Genomic DNA, 14,423 nt, shown 5'->3' with positions numbered 1-14,423 from the left:
CTGATTATTCTGCTCGATCTCCCACCCAGGCTTCTGAAACAGGGGACGGTGTTTTCCATTTATAATTCATGCCAGAGTTAGGCACTGCATCTTCTCACGCTGGTTTTGGCCCTACTTTTATTTCCCCCAAGCCTCATCCTTAGCATTGAATCTTGAAGTTCCAGAACTTCGCTCTACTCTTTTAGGGTTTTGGCTCCAAGCCCATTATTCTGTTCTTAAACTTTGTTCTGCATTCCAGCCCCTTTTTTATTGGCTAGAAACTAAAGTGGCGTAGTGCTTAAGTACTACAGCTGCTAACCAAAGGGTCGGCAGTTCAAATCTGCCAGGCGCTCCTTGGAAACTCTATGGGGCAGTTCTACTCTGTCCTATAGGGTCGCTATGAGTCGAGTCGACTCGACGGCACTGGGTTTGGTTTTTTTTGTTTTGTTTCGTTTTGTTTAGAAACTAAAGATACAACCTTCCCGTCATTCACGTACACCTTTCCTTTTAATACAACCTCCTTCCCCACCCCTCACTTTTTATTTTGAAAAAGTTCAAACCTGCGGAAGAGTTGTAACAATAAACACCATGAACCCTTTGTTGTTGTTGTTAGTAGTTGCCCAGGTGTGCAGAGTAGAACTGCTTCATGGGGTTTTCAAGACCATGACCTTTCAGAAGCAGATTGCCAGGACTGTCTTTCGAGGAGCCTCTGGGTGGGTTCAAACAGCTAACGTTTTTGCTTGTTTAACCGTTCACACCACCCAAGCTGCCCATTTACCCTTTACCAAGATTCGTCAGTTGTTAACATTTTGCCACATTTGCTTTCTCTGTCTCTCTCTGTCCTTCTGTCTCTCTTTATACGCACAGACACACAAACCACATATAATTTTTCCTTTGACCCATTTGACAGTTATTTAGACATTGTGACTCTTCACCCTTAAATACTTTACAACGTATCTCCCAAATACAGGGGTGTACTTTTGCATAACCACAGTACAATTATCGCACTCAAGAAACTTAACTATCACCTACTACACCATCCATTCTGAAGAGTCCAGGCCACTTAATTTGCAGAGCAGACCTCAATTTGGATGTGATCATTTTGCCCTGATGACTGGGTTTCAGTTACACGTTTGGGCAGGAATGTTAACTAGGTGATGGTGTGCCCTCAGCGGTGGCATCTTGTCTCATCATTGTTACGTCTAATCACTTGGTTAAAGCATTATCTGCCAGACTTCTCCATTGCAAAGGCACCTTTTCCTTTTTGGAGCCCTGGTGGGTCAGTGGTTAAGAGCTTGGCTGCTAACCAGAGAAGTCGGCAGTTCAGGTCCACCAGCTGCTCCTTGGCAGTTCTACTCTGTCCTATAGTGCTGCTATGAGTCAGAATTGACCCAATGGCAACAGATATGGGTTTTTTTTCCCCCCTTTTTAATAAGTTATCTGGGGGTGATACTTTGAGACTTTGATTATCCTGTTTTCCAACTGTTATCCACCCAATGGTTTAACATTCAAATACACATTTAAAGTTTGGAACTAAAGTCTTTCTTGTTGGTTTGTTTCCTTTGGTTTGTCTATATGTCAGGTTTCCAAGGCGTCTGCGGACCTCATGTCCTATTGTGAGGAGCATGCCAGGAGTGACCCACTGCTGGTCGGGATTCCAGCTTCAGAAAACCCTTTCAAGGATAAAAAAACTTGCATCATCTTATAGTGGAAGAGTGAAACAGTCCCTCACCTCTTGTCAACAAAGCAAATTATGAGCAGCTTCCTGGAGAGATTTCCCCTTAGCTTATTTGGTAACCACTGCTAATAACTAAAATGCTCTTACCTTGGAAAATGGACTCTGAGGTCTTTATTCTCCAAATTGTCCTTTCTCTAAAATACCCCCCACTGATTTAATAGAGTAACTGTCTTGTTTTCCATTTGTTAACTGTGGTGTCATATTGGGTTACTGTTGAAGGAAAGTTGGTCTGGCCCTTTTTAAAAACACATAGACTTTTAAATATACATGTCATTCAATATGTCAAGTCCTAAATTGCCTAAGCACCTGTCTAGATTAAAATGCCAAGAATTACTTAAATACTAAAACCTTTTAACTCATTTTATGTTCTTAATAAGAGTTTGTGCCAACTTGTATGGTATATGGGGGGTGGGGGGTAAGAGGGTGTTGTTTCATGTATATGTATATGCTTTGTGTATACACATATGAAAGAGCTTATTTCCTAATTAAAACTTTTTTCTCTCCATTATCAGTTCCTCAACTCCAGAAGTTATAAATTTATCGTGAGCTGTAGGTAGGTAGAATAAAAATTCTTTTCATGGAGTTACCTTACAAAAAGTACAGGACATCCTAAAAATTATATTCATTGTAGATCAAATAATGAAGTCATCTCTCCTGTCTTGAATCCTTGCTGGACCTCTTGGGCTACAAAAAACTGCCAATTAAAATTTAAAAACTTAACTAAAATGCCTTTATATAATATGAGGTATTAATCTACAAGGGGCCTTTGGGCTTTGGTGACCCTGGAACTGGAAAAGGGGAGGAGACCCTGGGTGAGGACCTTGGACCACCGTGCACCCAGGGTTCATGATGGATGAAGAGTAGACACCTCTGAAATTTCCTCCTGTTGATTGGAATGAGGCAGACAGAGGGACCACGAGCCTGGCCACAAGAGGAGCAGGAGTATATAAAAACCAGCTCTTGTGCGCCTGGCTTTTCACATTAGTCCTCTTTCTCTGCCTTCCCTTTATCTTTCCCGCTAGAGCGTCTGATTTCGGAGGTAATAACGTCCATGTCCCCAGCCCCAGGTGGGTGGAACATAGTGAGAAAGAAACACAGCCATAAAAAAATGTACAAGTGTCAAAACACTTAAACTCTTTTCAAATATCTGCAGTTTTCATTGCCGTTCTGCCCACAAACCATTCCAAGAGGCGTGGTCTGCTACTTGGGCCCACCTGTTCCAGCAGCTGGGTACTGAGTTCCTTGGTTTTCCTCTGGGCATGAATATATAGCCTTCACATCCTCGGAATTTCCAGTAGGAACCCCAAAAGAAGGACTCTTGTGTAGCCAGAGGAGATTTTGACTTTATCACAGAGGAAGAGAGAGTCCTTTTTAATATGCTGGCTTAGAAACCCAAGCCGTACACTAGGCCTTTGATATTTTGATTCAACTTCAGTTCCTTAAACGTAACTACTCCCTGAGTGGCCCTGCCTTGTGGAACACTGTGTCCTGCCTGGGGAACTTTGAGTTTAATAAAACCTTTAAAACTTCTAAAAAAAAAAAAAAAAGTAACTACTTAAAACCTAGTCAGTCTCAAAAAAGATCCAACCCCCAAGAAGGAATTATTAACAGTGGTTTTCCCTAAGTCTGTACAGTCTGCCCTCCAGTGCAAGCTGCTCTGAAAATCTAATGTTTGGGCTTGGTGTATTATGCTAATTGTGTGTGAGCAAATGCAGCGCTATTTTAAAACTGCTCAGATTCTGTAATTCTCCCAGTCACCTTTCAGCATTGTGAACTGCCTGCACTTTTCCAAGACCATGTGAGAATCGAGCCACTGCCCTTAACCTTTTGTCATCTACTGCTTGGCTCTGCATGTGTGCCCAGTTCCCAAGTAAGTGAGAGGCACCCGTTTAGGAGAGAGAACAGTTTCACACTTCAGGAAGGTGAAATTTGAAATGTACACTAAAAAGACGACTTTACGTTTAATGCTTTACTTAATGAGACATTCTTTTTTTTATATTTTTCTACTAATAGTTTCAGAACACTAAGCTTATGTTCACTCGATGTTTAACGTGTTTCTTTAGGTATTTATAATGCAGCTTATTACAAGATATTTTCATGAAATTACTTTTATTATGCCATTATATACACATTATCAGTAGCAAGTAGAGTTTATTCTCTAGTACTAAACATTCTCTTTTACCCAACAGAAAACAAATATATTTTGCTATGTATGTGTTATGCTTGTAGTGGTAAGGAATGGATTTGAGGTCACAGGAGATTTCATTTTCTTTTCACTGGCCAGATATAATAAAGGATATGAGTATAAATGTCGTATAACTTACTAACCAGGTATAGGGCAAGTTCAAGAAAAAAAATGAATCAAATCCTTTGATGCCGAACCCAAGGGGAGGGAGGAAAAGTAGCTAAATGTTTATTTACTTACAAGTAGAAGTCTTTGTGAAAAAATATAATATATGTATACATATATGTGATATACAGAAGTCACTTTTATTTATCAGGCTTTATTCTACTTATGAAGCCAAGCTTAACTGTTCTGCAGTAACTGGTTTATGATAATGATAGAAAAATGTCCAGTGCTTGTTATTTTTCCAACTCTCAGTATGATGACACGCTTACATGTACACATGCAACTTCTCGACTTCATTTCCATGAAGCTGTGTTCAATATACTGTCTTTAGTGCTGCTTGTATTAACAGTAATCTCTTTTCTTTTTTTCATTCTGATATCTTCATTAGTTCATCATAAATCTGTGCAATTGAAGCCTCAGCACCGTGGCAAGATAGGCTAGACAAAATATTATGATTCCAAAGTATTTCACAGAAGCACTTTTTTTAAATTGGGAAAACACTCTGTACACCAGGTGGTTCACAAACTATGTGCTGGAGCTAAATACTTTTTTTTTTTCTTCTTCTTATACGGAATTGGGTCTTGAAATGTCCCTATGTTATTAAAATGAGAAGTGCCATACTTATTAAGGGAAAGATCTGATTTGCTTTGTCTCTGTTTGGACTGTTTTTATACTTTGCTAATCTTTATACTATCAGGAAAAAAAACTATAGCAATGATTTCGTAATTTTGCAGCGTAGGCTAATTAGGCGGCGGAAGATCTGCCAGGCTTTCTCTTACGAAGCCTTCTGTTCACCTGGTTTCTAAGGAAGATGGTGTATCCGACTGACTACTCAGCATTTTGATTTAAGAGAGATAGGCCCGAGAAGTGAGTCACAGTACATGTCAGTCTTTTATCATAAAATAAATAAAATACCAGAATATGCTATGGATTTATTGATTTCTTGTATGGTAGACCTGTGAATAGGAAAAAATGCATCAAATCAAATAGAATTATATGTATATTAAAATAGAGCACTTAACCTGAAGTGGGTGGCCTGGATATTTGCCCTGTATCATTTTCTAGCCAACCCTGTGTGGTGTGACTTTGGACAAGGCACTTCACCTCTTTGGATCTCCATCGCTCCATCTGTAAAATGAGGGGTTTGAAGTAGATGGTGGCTGAGATCCCTTCCTGTTCTCAGATGCATCAATCCAATGGTCTTACCCCTCACTGGTCCTACCAACATGTTGGTGCTATCAGCTGCTTCAAATATAAAATTGGTATGTCTATAATGTATGATCATTTAATAGCTTGTGAAAGGCCTTTTTGTTATATAGCTTTTTTTTTCCAGTTTTATTGACTTGGTTACTGTAATAATTTTTATTTTTAGCTGTGTAACTACAAACACACATTCTCTTGATGTCTCAGTAAATTTGCAGTTGATAGATAGTTGATGAGGTTTTGTTATTGTATAACATTCATTGCTACTCATCTGTCCAGCATCTTATTAACCTTACCACTGTGACCATTGTGTGTAAATCTGTGCTATGGGAAAAATAAAAGCTTTTACTTCACAGATAACATGTTCACAGATTTGGAAGAAGTTTCATTAAAACACCAGTGCTTTCTTTACTGGGTCAGTGCCTCATTGTACCATCCTACCCACTTTTTGCTCAATAAGTTAATAAAAGGCCACATCTCTTCCCCTTTTCCTTCATTCACCCAGTTAACATTTTCTCAGCACCTGCTGAAAGCCAGGTGCCCAGAGTCAGGCTCTGGTGACACTCTAATGAACAGGATTCACACCAGCCCATCAGGAGCTCACAGAGTGGAGGATGAGAATGACAGACACATAAACCAACAATTACAGTGCCACGCGATAAGTGCTATAGGTAGGTGAACACAAAATGTTGTGAGAGCCCAAAGGGAAGAGGGACCAGCTCCACATCAGCAAGGTCTGAGAAGGCTTCCAAGGGAGGCGATGTTTGAGCTGGGTCTTGAAAGAGGAAGAAGTAACACTGCACACGTTGGAATGGAGACTTGGGAGAAAATGACTAGAGGAACAGAAAAGTGGCCTCAAAGCTAGTGTGCAAAAGGTCTCCCATACTGCTTGTTTATTCCACAAACAACAAGGAGGCAGTGAAGGTTGTTAAGGAGGGGAGTGATGTAATGATTCACTGTGTGTGGAAGGCTGTTTCCCATCCTTGAGACCCAGCTGTGACCATGGAAACAGATAACAAATGGAAGGTCGTTAGACTGGTGGTGACTCAGATTCACCAACATTTGCTGAAAGTTCCCTGCCTACTCCTTTGTCTCTTCTCTCAAGGCTGGGATTCTCACAGAGATGAAGGGAAAGCAACATCATCCAGAAAGAGAAGAAGGGAGGCAGCCAACAAACACCTGGTTAAAAGCCAGGAAAGCTACAGAAACGGCTCCTACTTCTGAGAACCAATACTCACAAACACAGAGTAGGAGCAAAAGATGGTCACTCTACCCTTCTAGTAAGAGACTGAAGAGTTTAGATACTTTGGCCAGGAAAACAGGCAATAAATGACAAGCACTTTCACTGCATCTGACCAAGTTATCAGATGTTCTTGACTTTCAATGGAGGACAATTGGGGATGGTGGGTGGGGTTGGGTAGGGGTGAGTTCAAAAAAGGCAAGGAGGCTGAAAAGGGAAGAAAACATGAGTAAACATGCCAGTGGAAATGTACACTGTCTTAATGTTATGAACCTTTTCAGGTAAGAGTAGGAGCTTAGTGTGGAGATGCATGTCACGCGGCTCTCCTGGACATGAGGGGTGATCTGTTTCTCATTGGAAGAGGGTCAGTCGTATGGGTACACATGGATATTTAAGCCTTCTTACTTGGGGCTAGGTAGACAGATAACCTGGGGGTGATACTTTGAGAGTTTGATTATCCTGTTCCCCAACAGTCTTCCACCCAGTGGTTTAGCATTCAAATGGAATCTAAACCTAGGCATTCAGTTTACAACATTTTGGCTTATAACCCTGACCATGTTTGCAGAACCTGGTTCCACCAGCAGCTCTAGCCATCCTTGCACAACCTGGCATAGCTAGCACCTTTAGCTTGTTTTCAAAGCATGTCCCAACTTGCTATTCTACCCTGTAACCACTGAGCAGCACATAACCTTTGCCTGCACATGAGCCTTTCTGGTGCTCCAATTACTGTCCCCTTATCAGAGCCATTCAGGTCTATAAAGGCTGATTAACTGTTGGCCAGCCCTGGGCAAACATATGCAGTCAGTTTCAGGAATCCTCACCTAACTATCAATGTTTCCAGAAACAAGTATTTTCTTTGCTCTAGAGGAAAATGCAGGCCAAGTAAATTCATCCTAATGTGTTAACAACTTCATGTATGGGTCTGCAGATGTCCACTGGCGCTATAAAATAGAACTATGAGGAGACAAATGCTTAGCACAAAGGAATGGAAGCTAATAATAAAGTTTTAGTCATCCTTGAGAATTAATTTTACATATGAATTATTCCTAGACTCTAAATCCTCCTAGACATCTATTCAATTATGAAAGCAAGTAATTGAAACGGTTGAGATATGTACTGGTAAGATGCCAGGTTTGGAAGTCTAGGGAATTGGCTACAGAGACATCTGTGTGTAGTTTTGCTTCTGGTCCTCAAACCCAACCAACCCCCACTCCCCACCCCTCTACACTCACACCCTGCTTAGGGGTAGAAGTGGGAGCCTAAAGCTGGTCCTAAGGACGTTGACCACGTGACATCTCAAGGGCCCTGTGAATCCACAAGTTTGTATGATGGGACACTGAGCAAACTTGGGCAGTGGTACCTGATCTGTGCCAGGCACTGACAGACTCGGTCATTAATGTCTCCTGGGATCAAGAGTAAGGATAACCTTAAGTAAAGGTTGGCATATGAGATTTAGGTAGTACACAAATTATTTTTTTAACTACTATGCATTTTTACATGGATTAGGAAAACTATAGCACAAGTTGTGGTATATAGTTTCTTTCTAATGTAGATTTAAATAAAAAGCTAATTTAAATTTTAAGATATAACTATATAGGGTCCCAACCTCGAGAGCAATGGATTGGGTTTGGTTGGTTTGTTTTGCTTTTTTGGTTTATATTGAGTCCCTGGGTGGTGCAAACGGTTAAGTGCTGGGCTCCTAACAGAAAGTTTGGAAGTTCGAACACACCCAGAGGCACCTCAGAAGAAAGTCCTGACAGTCTGCTTCCAAAAGGTCACAGCCATGAAAACCCAATGGAGCACAGTTCTATTTTGCATACATGGGGTCACCAGGAGTCTAAATTGATTTGATAGCAACTGGTGGAAACTGGTAAGTATATATAGCACAGCTTATATTTGGATGTAGCCACATTGTAAAGGGGCCTTGCAGTGTATCAGAAGACAAACATCCCATTTGAGAACCACACTTCAGAAATCGCCCAGGTAGAGGAGACAGGTTCACATTTCAACTCTTAACCTTGAAACATTTTCCCATGGCCAATGCATTCTCATTGCTTTGTTCTAAATAAACCCTTTCAGATCCAACATCAGTGAAGTACATTTCAGCACAGGTGACAGAGCAGTCTGTCAATATTTAGACATTTCTACACTGGGGAAAGGAGGAACCCAGCTTGAACTCCAGACACCAGGCTGAGCACTTGACATGTGTTCTCCCATTTAAGACTCACAACAATCCTTTAAAGGAAAGTAAAAGTTATTTAACCCCATTTTACAGATAAAAAAAAACTGAGGCTCAGAAAAGCTGAGAAAATTGCACGGGATCCTACAGCAAAAGAAGTGGCAGATCCTAAGTTCATAGACCTCCGTCAGCCAAACTCTGGCCCATAAACTGTTCATATTTGTAGGATGGTTTGAAGAGGGAAAAGAAATATAAAATACATTTGGGAATTTTTTAATTGACAAAGTAGGACGAGGTGAGTGAATAATCTCTTCAGTAATCAACAGTGTAATGTTCTGGGCCTTAATAACAATAATAAACAGTACCATGTTCCATGGCTGGGTACTGTCCTTAGCATTTTGCATCTACTCATTAAATTCTTAGCACAAACCACTTGAGGTAGCTATTATTATTATCTCTACACATGAGGAAATAAAAGCTTGGAGAGGTCCAAGAGTGTCTTTGATATACTTTTTTTAAAAAAATCATTTTTCATGAGTAGTTAATATGATGTGAGAGCAAAATTGCATGTCTTAGGACCAGGAGACATAGGTTCTAGACTGACTCTGCCACTGATTTGCTGTGTGACTTTAGAATATGTCTGACCTCGCATCCTGCTTCCCCACCTATTTAAAGAAAAAAAAAAGGAATTTAGGCAAGACAATAATCAATGTTCCCTTTAGCTTTAAAATTTTATGTAAGTTTGAGTGAATAAAGCAACTCATTTTCAGTTCTTTTTGTCATCCCAACCCCAAATCTCTTTACATTTTCCTCTTTGAACGAAAAACCAGGAGAGAAACCAAAGTTCATAGTATGGGGTCAGAGAAGGATACGTGGGTTTGCTATGTATAATTATAAAAAAAATAATAATAATTATAGGTATTTAAAAAATATTTAAAGAATCACTTCCTGATACTTCAGCTGCTGACTTAACAGCACAACTAGAAAGTATTTTTATTGTGCTTTTAGTGAAAGTTTACAAATCAAGTCAGTCTCTTGTACAAAAATTTATATAAACCAAAAAAACCATTGCTGTCAAGTCGATTCTGACTCATAGCAACCCTATAGATCAGAGTAGAACTGCCCCATAGAGTTTCCAGGGAGCGCCTGGTGGATTTGAACTGCCAACCTTTTGGTTAGCAGCTGTAGCACTTAACCACTACGCCACCAGGGTTTCAAAAAAAAAAAATTTATATACACCTTGCTTTATATGCTCCTAGTTGCTCTCCCCTTAATGAGGCACCACACTCCTTCTCTCCAGTCTCTATTTTCGTGTCCATTCAGCCAGCTTCTAGCCCTCTCTGCCCTCTCATCTCTCCTCCAGACAGGAGATGCCCACATAGTCTCATGTGTCTACTTGGTCCAAGAAGCTCACTCCTCACCAGTATCATTTTCTAACCCATATTCCAGTCCAATCCCTGTCTGAAAAGTTGGCTTTGGGAACGGTTCCTGTCTTGGGCTAACAGAAGGTCTGGGGACCGTGACCTCCAGGGGTCCTAAGGACTAGAAAGAATTTTTAAGGAAAATGAATTGTAGAAATAGCTTGTGTATTGTTTGCCTACAACTAATAGAATTAAATGAGCCAAGTTCTTCAACAAACTGTCACAATGCCTAATAAGATGAGTTCACCAAACGTAACTACAAAAAGAACAATAACCCTCTTGAACGTCAACTGTGAATATCAGGTTTTTAGAAGCAGGACAAAAAGGAATTCATTCATTTGTTGAGCTTCTACTGTGTTCCAGGCACTGGGTTAGGTATGTCCTAGGCTACACCCAGAAAAGACTCTCCTAGAATAGTGGGGGTGGGATAATGGAGGTGGGCAGTGGGAGGTAAACAAAATTACTGTTCAATGTGGTGAATGCTATTATAATTTGCTCTGCCTGAATGAGTCAGAAAAGGTTTCATGGAGGAGGCAATGTTGGGCATTGAAGCATGAGTAGGAGTTGGTTAGGGGAGATTAAGGGAAAGGATATTTGCAGGAGCAAAAACAGCATGTGCAATAGTCCTAGTTTCTAAAGAATCCAGGGGTATCAGGTCCTCAGAGGTCTTCGTGGCAGGATATGGAAGGAGAGTGGCAGTTGATGAGGTTTAGGAGGAAAGTTGGGTCAAATCATCAAATGCTAAGAGTTTGTATTGAATTATATAGGTAAAGAAGAGCATGGTAAACATTGTTTTAAACAGGTTTCTGACGTGATCACCACTGTTTTTATAAAGAACTAGAATGAACAAGGAGAATAAACTGTAGTAGAGAGAAGCTGGTGGTAGTGTTTTTAGTCTCTTCCAAGCCCGTCAGTATTTTATAATCCTTTTATTAGTCCTTGTTCACCTCCTTCTTCCATTCTAAACCTGTATCACCCTCCTCAAATTCCCTATTTATCTCCTTCCCACTATGCAAATAATCTTGCTTTCTCCTCCATCAAAAACAAACATTGGAACCATCTAACCTGAATTCTTAAAAATTCCCACCTCACCATATCCAAACCTCTCCACCACGTCCGTCAGACATCTCATCAGACTCAGATTCAGATGTAACCTCCTGTTCATAGCCTAGCTCTCCATCTCCTCCCTTAGCTCCTTTATCCTCTTCTGTCTTTTTCAAAATTTTCCAAAGTGCCCTGTCTTCTTTGTCTCTATTCCCCACCTCCCATCTTCTCAATGGACTGCAATCTGGCCTTTACTCCCACCATTGTAATGAAACTGATGTCACTGAGTTAGATGACCAGTGACCTCCTAATTTCCAAATTCAATGAAGCCTTTTCAGTCCCTGCCTTACGGACTCTTCCAACAGTGTGAATCATTCCCTTCTTTAAACTCACCCTTCTGTACCACCAGCTTCTGTGACACTGGCCTCTCCTTTTCTCCTCCCCTGCCTCCTTCATTTGCCCCTCTTCCTATGCCTGTGCTCTAAAATCCCACCCTCAGCCTCAAGGTTCCATTCAGGGCCCTTTGCCGCTCTTCTCACTTCACCTACTCTTCTAGGAGATCTCATTCACACCCATAGTTTTTATATGCTGAGGATTCCCCAATCACAATATCCAGCTCCCATCTCTTCAAGCAGCAGACTCGTACTGCCTAGTGAACATCTCCAACAGATGGTTCTGCAAGAATCTGAAGCATAATGTGTCCAAGACTAAACCCATCTTCTCTCCCTAAAATTTCTGTTTTCTGTTATTTCAATTGGTAGTACTGTGATCACTAAATGACCCAGGCCAGAAACCTGAAGTTTCGCTCAAGACTTTTTCCTCGTTCCTTACATCTGATGGTCAAATCTTGCCTGTTTGATTTCCCAAATACTTCTCAGATCATTCCCAGACTTTCCTCCTCAGCTACAAGTTCAGGCCTGTATTGTACCTTAACTGAACTACTATACCTGCCTCCCATCTAGACCCTAGCCTCTATGTTTGCTACTGTTATCTGTCAGGACACTTTTTTAGGGTTACCAAATGTCTTGGTTTACTTGGAACCATCCTGATATTAGCACTGAAAGTTCTACATCCCGCCAGACTGAGTTGGTGGCTTGCCCTACTTACAGTTGGAAATGAAACTAGCTGAACCACATAACTGGAAATTCATTGGCCTAACCTCAGGTACAGCTGGGTTCAGGAGTTCTGCTTTCTTTTCATCCCTGCCTACGCTCTTGAATAGCCTTATCCCCTTTGGCAGGTAAGACGACTGCCAGCAGTCACAGACTCACAGCTATCATTTTGCAATGCCAGAAGAGAGATTCTCTATTCTCACAGAAAACTCCCAGGAAGATCTCTGATTGGCTTAGCTGAGGTCACAGATCTACTCCTGAACCAATTGCCATGGACAGGAGGATTGGTCAAGTCTATATTACAAGCCTAAGGTCCCAGGGTGGTGCAAGAGGTTTGCAATTATCTACTCACCTAAAGGTTGGCAGTTCAAACCCACCCAGTGGTGTCACAGAAGAAAGGCCTGGCCATAAATGTTCCTGTAAATATTACAACCAAGAAAATCTTATGCAGCCGTTCTACTCTGTAACACATGGGGTAACCCTGAGTCAGAGCTGACTTGACAACAATTTTTTTTATATTTATTTATATAATATATGTAAACAAGCCTTGGAGTCCCTGGGTAGTGCAAGTGGTTAACGTGCTTGGCTGCTAACTAAAAGGTTGGAGGTTCAAGTCAACCCAGAGGTGCTTCAGAAGAAAGGACTGGCAATCTACTTCCAAAAGATCGGCTACTGAAAGTTCTATGGAGCACAGTTCCATGGAGCTCTGACACACACAGGCTCATGGTGAGTTAGAAACAACTTGACAGCAACTAGTTTGGATTTATATCACAAGCTTACCCTTGTGGCAGAAGCCCTGGTGGCACAACAGTTAAGTGCTTGGCTGCTAACCAAAAGGGTGGTGGTTGGAACCCATTCAGCAGCTCCATGGAAGAAAGACTTCGAGATCTGCTCCAGTACAGTTGCTGTCAAGTTGATTCCAACTCATAGCAACCCTATAGGACAGAGTAGAACTGCCCCTCAGAGTTTCCAAGACCATAAATCTTTATGGACACAAACTGCCACATCTTTCTCTAACAGAGTGGCTGATTGGTTTGAACCACTCACCTTTCAGTTAGCAGCCTATCGCTTCCTCTGTGAAGATTAAAAAACTCATTGTCATTTAGTCTATGCTGACTCATAGTGACCCTATAGGACAGAGTAGACCTGCCCCATAGGGTTTCCAAGGCTGTAAAGTCTTTACAGAAGCACACTGCCGTGTCTTTCTCTCACGTAGTGGCTGGTGGGTTCAAACCAACGACCTTTGGGTTAGCAGCCGAGTACTTCACCACTGCACCACCAGGGATCCTCCATAAAGATTAGAGCCTAGAAAACCCATGGGGCAGTTCTACTTTGTCACATGGGGTTGCTATGAGTCAAAATCAACTTGATGACACCTAACAACAACAACTTTAGTGTCTGAGTTGAGAGGTACATACAGGAAAGAAGTCTAGCAGAAGGAGGAGGGAGGGGAGCAGGACAGATAGGAACAAAAAAAACCTGCCCCCTTATTCTACACTCTCCTCAAATCCCTCCTGATTTGTGGCCTGAGCTATTGAATCCATCTAAGAGTGAACCCTAAAAAAACAAACAAAAAAAACCAAACCCATTGCCGTTAAGTCAATTCCAACTCATAGTCAAAGCAGACTGCCACATCTTTCTCCCATGGAGCAGCTGGTGGGTTTGAACCACCAACCTTTAGGTTCACAGCCAAATGCCACAGAACACTCAAATTTGACCCTTTCACTTCTCTACATAAGACTCCTCATCACCTGCTCCTTAGCATATAAGGCCCTCTGTGATCTAGTCTCTTTCTACCTTTTCAGCCCTCTCTTCCTTAACACTTAATCCTCTAACAAACGCCACAGACTGAAAGAGTCCCTCTTGCACCACATCCTTTTCCCCTGACTAGCTCCCTAATCATGCTTCAAGACAGGTCAAGCATCACACCTTCCTGGAAGACTTCCTGACCACCACCACTACATTGTACCCGCACACGCGCTACACGCAGAGCGTGCATACCCAAACTTGCCATAACATGACACCATGCTGACTTGAAAATTGTCTGTGTATCTGTCAGCTTTCTATGTTAGACTGCAGGTAGGAATTGTATCATACTCTTTATATAGCAAGTTCTAGCACAGTACTGGGAGTCCCTGGGTGGCACAAATGTTTAAG

General features: G+C 41.4%; 1 protein-coding gene across 3 annotated transcripts in view; it reads left to right on the top strand.

Annotated features, from left to right (window-relative positions):
* The window catches only part of GNG12 (G protein subunit gamma 12), a 153,838-nt gene extending 147,181 nt beyond the window's left edge, over positions 1–6,657 (top strand). For 2 of the 3 annotated variants that reach the window (XM_049879548.1, XM_049879549.1), the window contains exon 5: positions 1,562–6,657. In XM_049879548.1, coding sequence (XP_049735505.1) covers positions 1,562–1,687 — 126 coding nt within the window. In that variant the 3' untranslated portion in view covers positions 1,688–6,657. The remainder of the gene's footprint in view (positions 1–1,561) is intronic. The other variant, XM_049879547.1, reaches the window with a different exon arrangement.
* Positions 6,658–14,423: the final 7,766 nt, after the last annotated feature.

The sequence above is a fragment of the Elephas maximus genome, chromosome 3 (genome assembly GCF_024166365.1).
Source record: "Elephas maximus indicus isolate mEleMax1 chromosome 3, mEleMax1 primary haplotype, whole genome shotgun sequence".
Classification (NCBI taxonomy): Eukaryota; Metazoa; Chordata; class Mammalia; order Proboscidea; family Elephantidae; genus Elephas; species Elephas maximus.
This window is presented reverse-complemented; position numbering and strand designations above follow the sequence as displayed.